The sequence below is a fragment of the Homarus americanus genome, unplaced genomic scaffold (assembly GCF_018991925.1).
Source record: "Homarus americanus isolate GMGI-L3 unplaced genomic scaffold, GMGI_Hamer_2.0 scaffold27381, whole genome shotgun sequence".
NCBI classification, from domain to species: domain Eukaryota; kingdom Metazoa; phylum Arthropoda; class Malacostraca; order Decapoda; family Nephropidae; genus Homarus; species Homarus americanus.
Window position 1 is genome coordinate 16366 of NW_024730498.1, and position 19272 is coordinate 35637.

The following is a 19272-nucleotide window of genomic DNA, read 5'->3' on the forward strand; positions in this document are numbered from 1 at the left end:
TTTTAAGATTTTTTACCCTACTTTTCAAGACTGTAAAGGTGACATTGTGCCAAAGGAAAATCTGTATAAATTGTCCTTTGCAAGAATCTAATATCTGTAATCTTTCTGCAGTGAATAGATAAATGAAGCTCCTAAATCTGACACACTAAGTGTTTTGTTTTTGTAACTTTCTCATATGTACAGTCAAGACATGTCGTCAAGAGTGAAGATGGCACAGACACGCATCTTACCACTCATTCAGGGGTGAACACTTCACTTAAGTATTCCTATAAAAGTGTACTCAAAACACTTCCCCTGGAGAGAATTAACAATGCATTCTCTCCCAAACTAAGTACCTGTGTATGTTGATGCATCAACAACAAAGTAAGTCCAAAACAAATGTTTACATAAATACTGCCATAGTTCCAGAACTAAGTTAAAACAATTGTGTGTGATAGAAAAAAATAGCAATCATATACTGGTGGCAGTCGAGTGAGACGGAAACGAAAAGCAGTGTAACACTCAGAAAAAAAAGCGATTCCAGTGACTTAAGTGCCACTTTAAGTGGATCATCAATAAACAAGCAATTGCAAGGAAAATAAGTGGACAGCTGCTAGAAACACTTGCAATACTTATACACAGAAACACAGTGTTACAAGTGTTGGAAAAAATAACCAATGAATAGATTACTGGTCGGCATATGAACTTCGAATGATTCGTTGTGTAGACACCGAAGCAGTTCAAATTTAGATATTGCATGTTATACTTGAAATGCAACATTGGTTTCGTTGTGTTACGAAAAATAAAGTAATGTTTATTATATTATCCGGAATACTAATGAACAAGTGAGCGTTCAATGGTTGTTTGCGGATTCGCAATGTGAACGTCTTTTGTTTGTGACGTCATTTCTGCCCACCCTTGCTCGCTTAGTTTTACCTCTCAAGAGCCGGGTGGGGTTGGTATAGGGCTGGCAGTCATAAGCAGTGCTGCTGTTTTGAGGAATATCGTCTGCTAACGAGGAAACCATATGACAGTTGGTGACGTCATGAGGAGAGGCCGTCCACATTTTACGTCAGAGAGACGCCATGAGGAATATATTCCTCATTGTTCAAAAAATGCATAAAAACGTAAAGGACTTAATAATTTTTTCTTCAGTAATATATATGACTTTTTTTATCAACTCCTTTAGTATCTATCAACAGATAATGTATAGTATAAATGGACTGTGGGTAATAAATGACGTGGAAAATCAACATGAGACCCTCGATTGATGAGGAAACCACACTTTTTTCTCGTCCGTGGATATGGTAAGAGCTCTCATCATCAGCCAAGTATCATCAGCTAGACGTACTCACAGAACTCTATCTACAAGCCGGTAAGGATATATTTATTTATGTAATTGGCATGTAATTAATCACAGCTTTCATCACCTATGTAGCAATTACTTATACCTTAACCGTTTTCTTTTATCAGTGTATGAACAGAAATGATTAGATAAATGAAATCTTTACACCCTGTTCATTTGTTGCTTTTATTATTCAAAAGGCCCAAATATACATTATTTTCCTGTGCACTTTTAAAGGACTATGCAAGTAGCCTAGAACGATCATGGCAATTATTCACTGATTTAGTTATTCTTGGGTTTGCAGGGGAGACTACACAAAAGTTGATCAAATCTCCTATGCAGGTGGTGATGGCTGCGAAGCCGAGCTTCAGAGATGCATGGATGAACAATGAAGATTTTCAGCCCTGGTTGTCTCGTGTTGAGGACAATTGTAATGGCCCCTGTCTCATCAACAGAAGTGTTATATAAATGGGTTCATTACATTTGATTTATATACTAATTCATCCCCTGTAACTTTCCACTTGCTTTGAGTTGTCATGCACATATCCCGTGAATGGTAGCCTCCTTAGGGTGCGGCCCAGTTGACGACTCACCTGGATTATGCAGTTCAGTTCTGGTCATCGTACTACAGAATGGATATAGAATCCTTGGAAAGCATCCAGAGGAGGATGACAAGTCTAATCCCGGGCATTAGCAACTATGAGTACAAGAGACAGATTAAAGCAACTTAATTTGCACTCCCTGGGGTTAGGGGAGGTATGATCGAGGTGTATAAATGGAAGTCAGGGTTAGAAAAGCTTGCTCTACACACGCCACAGACTCCTCGTTTACTCCCGGTCTTCCAGTTCGTCGCTTGTCATTAACGGAACCAGTCTCTTTAAACTTCATCCATCTTGTAATTGAATTTCTATGCGGTGCTTCGTTTTTTTAATGAGCTGTTAAATTTCTATTGATGCCATTCAATATAGTGTTGGGACAGATTATCTGAAAAAAAAACTTTAGATTAAATAAATTTCTTGGTTATAGAAATACTTAAATAAATTACTTATCCAATGCATTTTACAGATTGGTTTTATCTTCTATAGAACCTAAGTTATTAAAGTTTGAAAATGTAACAGGATTTTAGGGACACCCTGTTTATATATATATATATATATATATATATATATATATATATGTAATATTATATATATATATATATATATATATATATATATATATATATATATATATAATATATATATATATATATATATATCTTGATAAAATCACACGGGAAAATGGAAACAACGGAGTACCTTAGCTTTCGTCTTTATTAAAGACATCTTCAGAGGCAACTGGATTACATGGACAGAGAGAGGCTTAAATATACAGGGTGACCTTAAAAACAGGAGGTCAGGTCATAATGATGACATCCACTAATCCACACACCAACACACACGTAGAGGAGCTTAAGAGAAGGGTGGTGACGTGACTAACCAGGTCAGGTCAGAAAAAAGGACCCACAAAATAACTATCCTACATCTAGATCAAAGGTTTTCAAAGCATTTTTAACCTTGGGCCACTGACAAATAAATTTATGTAACATATTATCAGTTTTGAACTGACCATCACTAAGGTTTATTGATTTTAATTCCTTAATCAAACTAGCTTCAACCAGAAGTCTTTCTGTGACACAAGATGATTTGAATACTTCTAAGCTTTTTTTCCAAGCAATGGGGTGATTACACCTGTGTGATTTTTATCAAGATTTATCTTATCCACGTTTTCATTAGGATTTACGATATATATATATATATATATATATATATATATATATATATATATATATATATATATATATATATATATATATATCTTGATAAAATCACACGGGAAAATGGAACAACGGAGTACCTTAGAGAAAGAGAGAGAGAGAGAGAGAGAGAGAGAGAGAGAGAGAGAGAGAGAGAGAGAGAGAGAGAGATAAATATCCAAAACTTGTTCTATCGATATCATTTACATATAATAATGCATTATTCATCCAGATATGAGCTTCGAGAACCCATAGATGAGAAGTGGGGGACTCCTGTCGGTGACGGAAACTGGACGGGGATCGTTGGCACCCTTCAGCACCAGCAGGCGGACTTCTCCCTCGACCTTACACTCACAGAGTCAAGGAGCCGCGTCATGGACTACTCCAGGGTCTATTATCAGGATCCTATTGTTATTGTGTCGCCAAAGCCTACTCCTCTTCCCCGGCACCTGGCACTCACCAGACCATTTGAAGGTGAGGCTTCGTTTTTACTTTGTCAAATCAAATGTATTCGTTATATTTTTTCTTTAGTGAATTATTGGCAGTTACACAATTTTGTCTTTTTGTAAATTCCTTCTCCCTCGAGGAATTATGTCATGTATTTAATGGTATTATTGATTCTTACCTTTTGTAGGAAAAGTAATATTCTGTGCTGTCCTTTTCTTTCTCTGTATAAGTAAGATAATTTTAAGTGGCAGGGATTTTCTGAAACAGCTATTTGTTTTTAGCTTATTGCCAAGTATCTGACCTGTTGACCATGCTTAGAACAGGTACTTGTTTTAATATAAAATTTGGCGATTACATTAGAATTACAAATGAATAATACGTGTAAGTTGTGGTGGTCATTGTTATATAATATATAAGTGCAATAACACACTATCATATATTACTCTGTGTAAGATTGTAGCATATCCTATCTGTTCCTGTGACTCTATCGCTTATAGAAGAAAACAGTTTAAGATAACGTTAATGAATAAGTCTAGGGGCAAATATTGCAATCTTTAATAGTGCTGCCTCGTTTATATCACCTCATTAAATATTTTGTTTCTGTTCAGGGGAACTTTGGTTGGTTGTTACTGTTTGTACATTCGTCCTCGGCATCATCTTGTGGCTGCTGCAGAAGATGTGGTCATGGGTGTCTGGTGACCGAAGCGCCAGTCTGGTGTCTACTCTCTTCGACAGCTGGGGGATGCTTCTTATGAAACCAATAACAGAGATTCCCTCTAACATGAATGGCCAGGTAAGAAAAATGTCACTGCTTGTTTATCATGTCCCGAATTTCAATAGAAAATATCAAAACCTGCAATTATGATTAACCCGACCTGATTATTAGGTAGAAGAGAAATAATTTTCATTAATACATATGAAATGGATTGTATTGTAAAACGACACCGATTCGTTGGATGTATATTTTGACCTAACTCTTCTTGAACTACTGTTGCAGGTGCTGGTAGGATGGTGGTTGCTGACGTGTGTGATCATCACCACAGCCTACCGTTCCTCCTTCATCGCCCACCTGTCCGTCCAGAGCAAATATCCACCTATTAACAACTTTCAGGACCTGCTCAACCGTGACGGCTGGTCTTGGGGTTCTAAGGCTTTGCTAGGAACTGTTTTTCTCTACTTCAACCAAAGTTCTGATCCTGATATACAAAACATATTTAGAAAAATGGAAGTTAGTGAGCCTGAACGTTCTGCTGTTAATCTTTATCAAGTCCTCACAAGCACACACTATCAAAGTGAATATTTCTGTAGTTTTTCACTGAGAGTACGAACATTTATAGCCCTAAAGGAAACTTTGTGCAAAGAAGATTGGCCTACTATGTCTCATTATCTTACTTGACCAAAGTCAAACTTTAAGATCCAATCAAACACGATACTCAAGTCACATTAATGTTCGGTATATTCCATTAAATTGTTGTAGATCTGTTTTTTTCTATTTTAACGATGGTTTGACCCATTGAGGATTTAGGTAAGTAAATTGTCCAAAGATAGTCTAAGCTTAAACCATTTTACTGAAGGATTTTAACCGAGAAATAATAAGGCATTTTAAGTTCCTAAATAAAGGATCATACTAATTTCATTCGTATGAATAGAGTCAAATTCCAATGCAAAATGCTGGAATGAGCTGAGTAATTTATTTTGAAATATGACTCTATAATATAAAGTAGTCTATGTGTTGCTCTTTAGACCTTGGCATGTTAAGGCATTGCTTTTTTTTAATTTGTTATGTCAGATTTCCTCGATAGAAGACTCGTTGAAGAGAGTCTTGGCTGGCGGGTTCTCCCTTATAGTGGTCAAAATACGTGTGAAAGTCCAAGCGGCTGAGATCTTCTTCGACCAGTATGGCAACTCACGCTACCAGTTGGCCAGGACAGAGTATCCCATTTTTGGTGGTAACGTCTGGGGCTTCCGGTGAGTTAACTAAGAACTGGGTGATAAAATTTGCATTACCAAGGTGACAATACACGCAAATTACATTCCTTACTTCCTTGATTAGTCGGCTTAAGATGCCTGACACTCCACACAGTCACGAATTAAGTTAGCATGAATCTTACTCCCCGTGTATTTAATAATAATCCCTTGGATGTATTGCAATATTTAATTCACTACCGGAAAGAAAACAGGTTTACGTACACACACACACACACACACACACACACAGTGGCCGTGATAGATATTTACACTGTCAGTACACTTATCGTATCTTATACGTCAATACACATCTATTACGTTCTTAAAGGCGACTTCTCAAACACTGCTTCGTTACAACTCTTTATTAATTACGAACATGACATGGACACATTAATAACACCTTCTATTGAAGTTACTAGGACATTATATTTTATCAAAATTTATCTTATCACGTCTTCATTGTGGATTTACATGAGATATATATATATATATATATATATATATATATATATATATATATATATATATATATATATATATATATATATATATATATATATATATATATATATATATATATATATATATATATATATATATATATATATATATATATATATATATATATATATATATATATATATATATATATATATATATATATATATATTTTATATATATATATATTACATGTATATATATATATATATATATATAAGTAGCTGGCCACCTTGTTACAAGACAACTCTCTCTCTGCCTCTGCCTGTGTGTCTCTCTGGCTCTGTCTCCGGGTATCTCTCTCTGCGAATTAGGTTATTGTATATTGGAAGAGAGTCAGCTGGTGCCTTCTTACATGTTTGTTGTGGTGACATGTCACATGGGAGTGGAGCCTGGCTGATTTATAATCCTTGGTCCACCGTGAGAGTTACCCTACACTTGACCCCCCTAATGTCGGGTCAAGACTGGCCCTCCTCTGCGGTGTAGGATATTGTGTATATTGGTAGAGAGTCGGCTGGTGCCTTCTTCCATGTTTGTTGGCCGTGTGACATGGGAAGGGGAGCTAGTTGATTTGTAACACCCACGTCAATACACATCTATTACGTTCTTAAAGGCGACTTCTCAAACACTGCTTCGTTACAACTCTTTATTAATTACGAACATGACATGGACACATTAATAACACCTTCTATTGAAGTTACTAGGACATTATATTTACGTTACTAGGACATCATATTACGTTACTAGACACTCTGATTCTCGGACACGAACATGAAATGAATACACTTCCCACATAGGTAACTCATCCCATGGAAAGCTCTGACAAACACTCACGTGACCTAGGGGAGGCCTAGCAGGTAGTCCTGGGTTGTCTCTATGGGAGACTGCTTAGCTGGGCGCCGGAGGGAAGTCTCGGTCCTGACCGGAGGCGACTGGAGGTGACCGGAGGCGGCTTGCCTCCGGCCCCTGATTTCTCTCGAGCAGGCCTGGTGGTGTAGTAGCTGGCCACCTTGTTACAAGACAACTCTCTCTCTGCCTCTGCCTGTGTGTCTCTCTGGCTCTGTCTCCGGGTATCTCTCTCTGCGAATTAGGTTATTGTATATTGGAAGAGAGTCGGCTGGTGCCTTCTTACATGTTTGTTGTGGTGACATGTCACATGGAAGGGGAGCCTGGCTGATTTATAATCCTTGGTCCACCGTGAGAGTTACCCTACACTTGACCCCCCTAATGTCGGGTCAAGACTGACCCTCCTCTGCAGTGTAGGATATTGTGTATATTGGGAGAGAGTCGGCTGGTGCCTTTTTCCATGTTTGTTGAGTTCAGCATGGCTCAAGTCCTCCATCCAGCTGGTATCTGAAAATAAGGAATGCCGGCAGCACAGGCGGTAGTCGGTTGGTCCTTCTGATGATCCACCTTGTCATCGTCGACTTTCTTCTGATGTCAGCACAGCGTCTCTTGTCTTCACATAGCACGTTTTTCTTTCTTCAATACCGCACCTTGTAGGTCGTGTCACCACATCTGACTTCTTCTCACTTCCTCCTGGTTTCTATAATATTCCAGATGATTTTTCTGTTCACCTGCGCTTCCTCTACGTGTAGAGCATTTTCATATTCCAGATGAATTTTTCTGTTCATCTGCGTTTCTTTATACATCTTCATTTTCATATTCCAGACGATTTTTCTGTTCGTCTGTGTTTCTTTATACATCTTCGTTTTCCGTCATATTCCAGATGAATTTTTCTGCTCCATCTGCATTTCTTCTCTGCAACATCATCATTTTCAACATATTCCAGACGATTTTCTGTTCATCTGCCGTCGGCCCCCTCCGGCCGGGATGAAAGCCGGTCCACTGCTTGGGCTGTCGTCTCCTTAGATGACTGTAAGGCAGGTTCCGCGGACCAGGCCTCGCCCTCCGTACGTGAGTGTCGGCGAGACCAAAGACCGTCCTGTCTTACACCTTCCACAGTGGTGAATCCCTCCCTGGCTGGGCTCACCAGGGTTCGTTGTGTGGCACTTCATTCCACACTCCTTAACTTCCTAAAGTAGAAAAATATAAAAATCTTCTTAATCCTAGACCAGGTAGGACTTGAAAGAAGTGGGGTGGTGCGTGGCGGGTGTGGTGCTGCATTCATCACGCTGCATTCCTCACGCTGCTTCTTCTCTTCTTATATGTGCTGTGGTCGGATTCCGGCTAGCCATGGGGCGGTACTGTGTGTGACATTTGACAGAAACAATCCGAAAGGGATGATGGATTAGTTGGAAGTGTATCCGTAAAGAAAAACAAATATTTACTTTATACGTTACGTCAATGTTTGGCAACTATAGTTTCCGTCACGACAATATTCTCATTAGGCTGGGTCGGGGAGTGAAGCTCTGCTCACTACATTGAATATTATTTATCACTACGCGTCAAAGAGTACATTACAAATCATACTAGCATAAAAACACACTGAGTGAAGCTCTGTAATTATCGCAATATTAAGTAACACTAACCACCAATTTCGAAGCATAACTCACAGGACAAAACATTGGTGGTCACACGGGTGGGGCGAGAAACATTTGGGCATGATGCGCGCCTGGTGGGGTGAGGTGTAGAGTGGCGTAACCGGGACGGGGCGCGGGGCGGGGCGGAGCGGGGTAGGGCAGGGCGGAGCGAGGCGGGAACGGATGGGTACGGAGGGTGAGGTGAGGATTAGGACAAGGAGGAGGATGTAGGTTGTAAGACATGTTAAGTTATAACAGTTAGTATAGACACAACTTCTATCACTAAAACACAATGGGTACATTTAACACTGACCGACAATTAAAATGCACTTTGGATACTGAGAACTTCACAGAACGTGGGGAACCCTGAGAAATTATATTAAGCACTGAGCATATTCTGGGAGTATTTTGCTAGTAACAATTCGCGTATACCACAACGAGAGACATTGACTTGAGCTGTAAAGATGACACGCTAGGACACTTTTCACGCTACGACGCTACGACACAGGAATTACTTATTACCCAATTATAGACAATACTTAGACTGAATCAAATGAAGGATGAGACGAGCCAGGTGTTATGGCTAACCGAGGGAAGGCATGGGTTTACGTTAAGTACACTGTTACCAATAACAAGGGACGAGGAAGGCGTGAATTAACGTATATAGTTCGATGTCACCTATAACAAAACGCTATCTTGCAGGAACTCCTTATCACGCACTTTCGAACAATACTCAAACAACGAGTCAGGTGTTATGGCTAAAATGAGGGAGGGCATGGGTTTACGTTAAGTACACTGTTACCAATAACAAGGGACGAGGAAAGCGTGAATTACATATAGTTTGCTGCCACCAATATAATGACTAAGCGAGGAAGGAGAAGATTACATATAGGTAGAATATTGATAGTATAAGAGTATAAAAGAGAGGAAGCTTTTGGTAGCGTGGCCGTGATAGATATGTACACTGTCAGTACACTTATCGTATCTTATACGTCAATACACATCTATTACGTTCTTAAAGGCGACTTCTCAAACACTGCTTCGTTACAACTCTTTATTAATTACGAACATGACATGAACACATTAATAACACCTTCTATTGAAGTTACTAGGACATTATATTTACGTTACTAGGACATCATATTACGTTACTAGACACTCTGATTCTCGGACACGAACATGAAATGAATACACTTCCCACATAGGTAACTCATCCCATGGAAAGCTCTGACAAACACTCACGTGACCTAGGGGAGGCCTAGCAGGTAGTCCTGGGTTGTCTCTATGGGAGACTGCTTAGCTGGGCGCCGGAGGGAAGTTAACAAAACGCTATCTTGCAGGAACTCCTTATCACGCACTTTCGAACAATACTCAAACAACGAGTCAGGTGTTATGGCTAAAATGAGGGAGGGCATGGGTTTACGTTAAGTACACTGTTACCAATAACAAGGGACGAGGAAAGCGTGAATTACATATAGTTTGCTGCCACCAATATAATGACTAAGCGAGGAAGGAGAAGATTACATATAGGTAGAATATTGATAGTATAAGAGTATAAAAGAGAGGAAGCTTTTGGTAGCGTGGCCGTGATAGATATGTACACTGTCAGTACACTTATCGTATCTTATACGTCAATACACATCTATTACGTTCTTAAAGGCGACTTCTCAAACACTGCTTCGTTACAACTCTTTATTAATTACGAACATGACATGAACACATTAATAACACCTTCTATTGAAGTTACTAGGACATTATATTTACGTTACTAGGACATCATATTACGTTACTAGACACTCTGATTCTCGGACACGAACATGAAATGAATACACTTCCCACATAGGTAACTCATCCCATGGAAAGCTCTGACAAACACTCACGTGACCTAGGGGAGGCCTAGCAGGTAGTCCTGGGTTGTCTCTATGGGAGACTGCTTAGCTGGGCGCCGGAGGGAAGTCTCGGTCCTGACCGGAGGCGACTGGAGGTGACCGGAGGCGGCTTGCCTCCGGCCCCTGATTTCTCTCGAGCAGGCCTGGTGGTGTAGTAGCTGGCCACCTTGTTACAAGACAACTCTCTCTCTGCCTCTGCCTGTGTGTCTCTCTGGCTCTGTCTCCGGGTATCTCTCTCTGCGAATTAGGTTATTGTATATTGGAAGAGAGTCGGCTGGTGCCTTCTTACATGTTTGTTGTGGTGACATGTCACATGGAAGGGGAGCCTGGCTGATTTATAATCCTTGGTCCACCGTGAGAGTTACCCTACACTTGACCCCCCTAATGTCGGGTCAAGACTGACCCTCCTCTGCAGTGTAGGATATTGTGTATATTGGGAGAGAGTCGGCTGGTGCCTTTTTCCATGTTTGTTGGCCGTGTGACATGGGAAGGGGAGCTAGTTGATTTGTAACACCCTTGAGCATCCGCGGGGGATACCCTTACACTTGACCTCCCTAATGTCCGGTAAAGTCTGGCTTTCCTTGCGATGTAAGCTGTGGTCTGACAACCCATCACTACAATATATGTATATATATATATACAGTATATAAATATATATATATATATATATATATATATATATGTATATATATGTATATATATATATATATATATATATATATATATATATATATATATATATATATATATATATATATATATATATATATATATATATATATATATATATATATATATATATATATATATAATGTTGCATAGACAAGGAGCACCATTTACGAGTCAGATCAGCAAGATGAAGCAGCGACTGATCGAGGCGGGGCTTCTGAATCTGTGGCTGGACGACATCATAAAGATTCAAACTGAGTTGAAAAATGCAGACCGAAATACAGAGGAACTTACACTGAACAGTGAGGTAAGGAAAAATGTTGAGATATATACCTTTAATTTGTTAGACTTTTTCTTTTCATCCTTTAAGTTTTGTGAAATGTTTCGTATAATTGTATTACAGCTACCACCACTGTGACCTCACTATCACATCAGCCGTCGTCGTTGTAATAAACTGAGTGGTCACATATCTGTGTCACCTCTGCATAGAATGTTTATACATCTCACCACTAGTTACCACCAGTATATAGCCAGTGTGACCAGATCACGCCAGCAGTATAGTGACTGGTACAGTAAATTACTATTTAATCCTTTGAGTACTACCATTTTATTCCTTATTATCCAGACAAGGTATGGAAAGTACTGATTTGAGCTGTTAGCAATAGGTATGTTTAAGCAGCACCTCCACAACAAAGGGTTATATCTATAGTTAACTTTATCTTAATGAAAAAACAGATCAAAGAGTTATTAAATTAAAAGATTCCTTGCTTGTAAAGATGAGATTAAATGAATACTTAGATACATAGGCATATACGAAATTATTGACAAAAATCAATAATTAATACATTATTTAGAGATAATTTCGCATAAAACATACACACACTCAATAACTGCTTAACACATATCATAAGATGAGTCTAGTGTTAACTTCTCACTAGGCATTCACTTATTCATATGAATCGAAGAAGGTTTCAACAATAATTTCACCACTTCCAGTGAATTTATATCTTTCTATTGATAATCATAAAATATCAAACTTAGCTGAGCCTTAATCCTCGCTCCAAGTTGAATCTTGTGCACAGTTAAGACTCCTTTCCAATTAACTACTCAAAGTATAAATCTTCTACACACAGAAACAGCTCCACATATAAACAGCTGTACACATTATCAGCTACACCATTGAATTTTCTCCACACACAAACCTGAGAATATAATTATTATTTTCAGTTCCTATTTTACATAATAATATTCACTTTAAATTACTGATGTTCACTTTACACAAGAATCATTTAAGTAATTAATTAATACAAAGAAATAAACTTTAAATGGATCATATTAGATAATAAAGTAATTCTTTAATCTTTCCCTGCTGATTTAAAATAGAAAAACTATATGTCTTTCATATGTTTCACTGTTATAATGATGACTAATTTACTACAATTTTAATGAACTATCTAGGAATGTTAAGAAAAATGTAAGGAAAGCAAAGAGAGACTACGAAATCAGGATAGCAAGAGAATCCAAGGCGAATCCCAAGGGATTTTTCCAGGTATATAGGACAAAGGACAAGGACAAAGTTGGGCCCTTAAAGTCAGGGAGGGGGGAAGTGATCGATGACAGTGCAAAAATAAGCAAAGCATTGAACAGCTACTTTTTATCAGTTTTCATAGAAGAAATTCACGAGGAAATTCCAGAGGTGGAACTGATATTTAGGGGAAAGGAAGAAGAGAAATTAAAGAATATATTTATCAGAAAAGAGGATGTTCTCAAGAGGATAAATAAATTAAAGAAGACAGAATTCCCAAGGCCGGATGAAATTTTCCCTCGAGTCTTGAAAGAGTGTAGGGAACAGATGAGCGGACCACTCGTAAATTTATCTACAAAATCATTAGACACTGGAGTTGTGCCAGACTTGTGGAAACAGGCAAATGTAGTACCGATATTCAAAAAGGGAGACAGAGCATCAGCGTAAAATTACCGGCCGATCAGTTTGACGTCAGTAGTGGGGAAATTTCTTTAACCAATTATAGCAAATAGCATCCGATCGCATTTAGAGAAAAGCAAATTAATCTACGACTCTCAACATGGGTTTTCAAAGGGAAAATCTTGTCGAACAAATCTTCTAACGTTTTTTAGGAAAGCCTTCAAGGTAGTAGATAATGACGAAAATTACGATGTTATTTACTTAGACTTTAGCAAAGCATTTGACAGAGTACCACATCAGAAGCTTCTGAGAAAAGTTAAGGTTCATGGTATCGAGGGGAAAGTTTTATATTGGATAAAATCATTGCTCACCGATAGAATGGAGAGGGTCAGCGTAGATGGTGTTAACTGTGAGTGGGGCTGTGTAATCAGTGGGGTTCCCCAGGGGTCAGTACTAGGCCCACTCTTGTTCATAATCAAAATAAACGATTTAGATACTGGGATCAGCAATGACATAAGCAAGTTTGCTCATAACACCAAAATAGGGCGGCAGATTAATTCAGGGGAGGATGCAAATGCACTAAAGGAGGATTTAAATAAGCTGCAGGAGTGGTCAGAAAAATGGCAAATGAAATTCAACACCAGCAAGTGCAGCGTACCTAGAGAAGGCGACTTGTGAAAGAGACTTAGGGGTACTTGTAAGCCCGGACCTACGGCCTAGAAAACAGTGAGTTAATGTTCGAAATAAGGCAAACAGAGTATTAGGTTTTATATCTAGAAGTGTAAGTAATAAGAGTGCAGAGGTCTTATTGCAACTATATCTTGCGCTAGTCAGGCCGCACCTCGATTATGCGGTTCAGTTCTGGTGCCCTTATTATTGAATGGATATCAATTCACTGGAGTCGGTGCAGCGAAAAATGACGAAAATGATTCCGGGACTTGGAAACCTTCCATATCAAGATAGTTTAAAGAAACTAAACTTTGTAGTAAGTACTGGAACGCTGGAAAGTTTTTATAAGGATACTAGATAGATTCATGGATGATAGAGAGTGGTAGTAACTCTCGACAGGAGCTGCCATGCACAGGCCAACCGGCCTATTGCGGACTCCTTATTTTTTTATGTTGATATGTAATTATAATGACTCACTCATCCCAGCACAATCATGGCTCCAAGACTAAACCTGACAAGCCCCTCCACACTCAACCAATACACTCCAAATTCCCACATAATTTTTCTCAGTATCTCTCAATTATGAAGTAGTCAGTTATATCATCATGATCTACAGTCATTAACCTATCTTGCAATTAACATATATAAATATGTTACGTATTTACTGAGAAACTTATATATGTATTACAATAACATACAAAGTTTTAAGAAGATATTCACTTACTTTAATCAATTTACATTGAGCCAAAACATTCCATGACTTGCCTATCATTTAAAAACGAACATCAATCATTCCATTTTTTCATACAATACCTTAGATAATTCAGTAATCGAAGATAACCTAGATATTTAATGATTTCTCTAAACATTTGCGTACAAACTGAGATCTTCCCATGCTCTTTCTTTTCCCATTCTTTTTCTACTACACCATTTTATATCACTAAGTAAAATATATTTTAGAACAATACAAAATTCAGCTTTGTTATAATTAAAACAAAGTAATATATATATATATATATATATATATATATATATATATATATATATATATATATATATATATATATATATATATATATATATATATATATATATATATATATATATATATATATATATATATATATATATATATATATATATATATATATATATATATATATATATATATATATATATATATATATATATATATATATATATATATATATGCAGATAACCACAAGGAAAGAAGAAAACAAGAAGTTCCCAAGCGCTTTTGTGTAATTCACATCTTCAGGGGTGAGTACAGACTAAGGAGAAGTTCAAAACAAGGTATATATATACAGAGGAGGGTGAGATCAAGTCCACAATGGTCAGGTATTAGGTAATGACCCTACTAAACTTTAAAAAGCACCACAGCAGTCGGTAGTCAGGTCAGAGGGTAAGTCTGTACTCAGCCCTATAGATGTGAATTACACGAAAGCGCTTGGGAACTTCGTGTTTTCTTCTTTCCTTGTGGTTATCAGCATATACCTAGATCACGCGCACCTGCAGTGATTTACTTGCAAATATTGTTAGATGGTAATGGCAGTGGAAGCGCCCCTTTGAGAAAAATCCCGAACCAGCACAAGAACACTTAAATCTACTAAACAAAATAAATTGTCCGTGACCCGTGGAAGGATAGCGTCTGTGACTGGGATGAATGAGACACACTGTAAAATTTAGACACTTATATTCCCTCCAACACTACAAACACAATCAAATAATGGTACACCAATATGCCCACCTCTTAACTTGAACTTAAAACACTACTCTGGGGAATAAAAGTTATACATGATATAGAAATTATTAGAAACTCAGGCAACAATAAATTTGAAGTATTAAGAAATGTTGCTTGCACACATGAAACAGGCCTTAAGGGCTTTCACAGAATAATATCCACCACTGCAGAAGTGGTATAAAAATAAGAAATTATTAATTCCACTATGAATAGGCCTTAAGGGCACTCAATATAATTATGTTACACCAACAGATGCACACCTCCTAACCTAACTTAAACACTACTCTGGGGAACAAAGGTTATATCAGAGATTGAAACTATAAAGAAATTTTAAATGCACACAGCATACATTAGTAACTGAAAAAATAGTATTAACTACACACAAAAATATTGTCACTATTATAAAGACGTTACTGAGTCCAATACCCGTGAACCATGCTCCCTAACCTAACACACACACAGATTCCACCTGCACTCCGTAGTCGTTTAAGGCACAACCAACAGGCACCCGTAGTTGAAGGCCCAAATCAGCTTTTCTCCACCTTGGAAAGTGTACCTTTAAACTCCACTGACTCTTGGTCCCAGTGTGGGACCCTGTATCACTCAGCTAGCTTCACTTTACCCCCAGTACATCCATAAAGCGGAAGGGAGTGAGCCAATCAGACCTTGTACAGTTGAGAGAAGCTTTAGCTTCCCGTTAGCAAGAGGGTTTCACTAAGCTGCTTGAAACATGTGGTATTGTGAGCCGAGGTAGAGGAGAGCTGATGACCCCAACGATCGTCCCGTCGTCAGCTGGGCACCCAGACGGCTAGATTCCCTCAAGAGATCCTTTGATACCCCACTAAACAGTGACAGGCCTACACTGATAGGTCCAATGGCGACAATCGCCACCCTCAATCTCCAACGGCAGTCAATCTCTCGCAGTCAAGTGGGTTCTGGCGGAAACCCTGAAATGAACTCACTGTTAGCTCTAGTTTACTTTATCACTGCCCTATCTAAACCCTGTCTGAGATTGAATGAGACTTACTTGTTATACTGCAATAGCTCAGCTCAGGTGACTAGACCACGTGACTATTTCTGTGGACGGACGCGCAGGGATGTCCTGTAGGTCCAATCGCTTTCACGTGACTGAGGACCAGCCAGCGTCGCGTCTCTCCAAGGCGTTAGCTTAGGCCTACGTGACATATTTTCCGCCTAACTAATAACTCCTTGGGACACCCGTGACATTATTCAGACTGATAAACGATCTATAATAATTTCAAATTCAATAATAGTCCCTTAACTTCATGAATCGCATTATTATTAATTCGGCAAATTACATTTAATATCACTTAGGCCTAGTTCCACAACCTCTCGCTATGTGCAGGGAGCGCTCTCTTCCCTCCGACGACCTTGAAAGCTCAGTATCGCCAATGGCGCGGTGTTTGAAATTACTCTGAAATTTCTGAATATTATATATATATATATATATATATATATATATATATATATATATATATATATATATATATATATATATATATATATATATATATATATATATATATATGTGTGTGTGTGTGTGTGTGTGTGTGTGTGCTGTAACGAGGTTGAATTGATTTTACAGTCTTATATGATTTATCCAAAAACTGAATTTTGTATTGATGTAAAATATATTTTACTTTGTAACCAAACCTAACCTAACCTACCACCTTCTGCTTAGGGTTGGTACATTGCACGAACTCTAAGAAGAAGCTGTAAAAATACTTGCATTAATTCAGTGGTAGGGTTTCATTGAACTTTGCAGTCGATATTATATATTTGACAATAAATTCTCATTGATACTTTAATAATAAATCGGCAACTGTAAGACCTTAAACAATCCTTTATACAGAATTATATAGGAAACAAGGAAGTGTTCACTGTAAACACTGGGAACAAATATTATACTAAGTGTCTTTATAGGAAAGAGTAAATGAGCTGTAATATAGGTATAGATTCAAATTACTATAGGCAACTTAGTAAATTTGTAGTTCTCTGTTGTCCAAGGACGGAATGTATGACAAGGAACTCTTCTGGTGAGTATCATAACAGACAAGTTACCTATAGTCAAGCTAAAGTTACTTGGTATACTATAATTATACATGAAGGTCGATGAATAACTTGTATAATAAGAAAATATGCCTATCTCTAATCCGAAAATAACTAAGATAATTCTTATGCAGGAGAACTCGAATCAGGTGGTGCTGGGGCTGGACCACCTGCAGGGCGGCTTCTACCTGCTGCTGTTGGGCTGCTTCCTCGCCTTCCTCGCCTTTGTAGCAGAGATCATAACTCAGTGTTGACTCAATTATCAAGATTCATATTTGGTTGCAGATAATGAATCAATAATAGGTACAATAAATCAAATGCTTATTTGATGAAGCTACATAAAATCAGTGTAGATTTTCCCCTTAAGTCTCAAGAGCCCTGGAAAAGTCCCTTTACATATGCGTTGCACATAGTCTCTCGTGAAATAAATGTTTTCCTGACATTTTTAAGATTTTTTACCCTACTTTTCAAGACTGTAAAGGTGACATTGTGCCAAAGGAAAATCTGTATAAATTGTCCTTTGCAAGAATCTAATATCTGTAATCTTTCTGCAGTGAATAGATAAATGAAGCTCCTAAATCTGACACACTAAGTGTTTTGTTTTTGTAACTTTCTCATATGTACAGTCAAGACATGTCGTCAAGAGTGAAGATGGCACAGACACGCATCTTACCACTCATTCAGGGGTGAACACTTCACTTAAGTATTCCTATAAAAGTGTACTCAAAACACTTCCCCTGGAGAGAATTAACAATGCATTCTCTCCCAAACTAAGTACCTGTGTATGTTGATGCATCAACAACAAAGTAAGTCCAAAACAAATGTTTACATAAATACTGCCATAGTTCCAGAACTAAGTTAAAACAATTGTGTGTGATAGAAAAAAATAGCAATCATATACTGGTGGCAGTCGAGTGAGACGGAAACGAAAAGCAGTGTAACACTCAGAAAAAAAAGCGATTCCAGTGACTTAAGTGCCACTTTAAGTGGATCATCAATAAACAAGCAATTGCAAGGAAAATAAGTGGACAGCTGCTAGAAACACTTGCAATACTTATACACAGAAACACAGTGTTACAAGTGTTGGAAAAAATAACCAATGAATAGATTACTGGTCGGCATATGAACTTCGAATGATTCGTTGTGTAGACACCGAAGCAGTTCAAATTTAGATATTGCATGTTATACTTGAAATGCAACATTGGTTTCGTTGTGTTACGAAAAATAAAGTAATGTTTATTATATTATCCGGAATACTAATGAACAAGTGAGCGTTCAATGGTTGTTTGCGGATTCGCAATGTGAACGTCTTTTGTTTGTGACGTCATTTATGCCCACCCTTGCTCGCTTAGTTTTACCTCTCAAGAGCCGGGTGGGGTTGGTATAGGGCTGGCAGTCATAAGCAGTGCTGCTGTTTTGAGGAATATCGTCTGCTAACGAGGAAACCATATGACAGTTGGTGACGTCATGAGGAGAGGCCGTCCACATTTTACGTCAGAGAGACGCCATGAGGAATATATTCCTCATTGTTCAAAAAATGCATAAAAACGTAAAGGACTTAATAATTTTTTCTTCAGTAATATATATGACTTTTTTTATCAACTCCTTTAGTATCTATCAACAGATAATGTATAGTATAAATGGACTGTGGGTAATAAATGACGTGGAAAATCAACATGAGACCCTCGATTGATGAGGAAACCACACTTTTTCTCGTCCGTGGATATGGTAAGAGCTCTCATCATCAGCCAAGTATCATCAGCTAGACGTACTC

At 38.0% G+C, this 19272-nt stretch overlaps 1 protein-coding gene across 1 annotated transcript; it reads left to right on the top strand.

Moving 5' to 3' along the window:
• Positions 1–1283: 1283 nt before the first annotated feature.
• Positions 1284–17933, top strand: LOC121866999 (glutamate receptor 3.3-like). Its single transcript, XM_042366755.1, has 7 exons — positions 1284–1354; positions 3352–3593; positions 4175–4359; positions 4564–4794; positions 5356–5534; positions 11227–11380; positions 17633–17933. Exons 1-7 carry the CDS (start codon positions 1284–1286, stop codon positions 17750–17752), a joined length of 1182 nt encoding a protein of 393 aa, XP_042222689.1. The 3' UTR covers positions 17753–17933.
• The last annotated feature ends 1339 nt before the right edge of the window (positions 17934–19272 follow it).

What these genes read in the sequence shown, in the direction of transcription:
- LOC121866999 (XM_042366755.1), top strand. Translation starts at nt 1,284, where the DNA reads ATGGTAAGAGCTCTCATCATCAGCCAAGTATCATCAGCTAGACGTACT. An exon ending in AGAACTCTATCTACAAGCCG is followed by an intron (nt 1,355 to 3,351) that starts GTAAGGATATAT and finishes TTATTCATCCAG; the next exon opens with ATATGAGCTTCGAGAACCCA. An exon ending in GGTAACGTCTGGGGCTTCCG is followed by an intron (nt 5,535 to 11,226) that starts GTGAGTTAACTA and finishes AATGTTGCATAG; the next exon opens with ACAAGGAGCACCATTTACGA.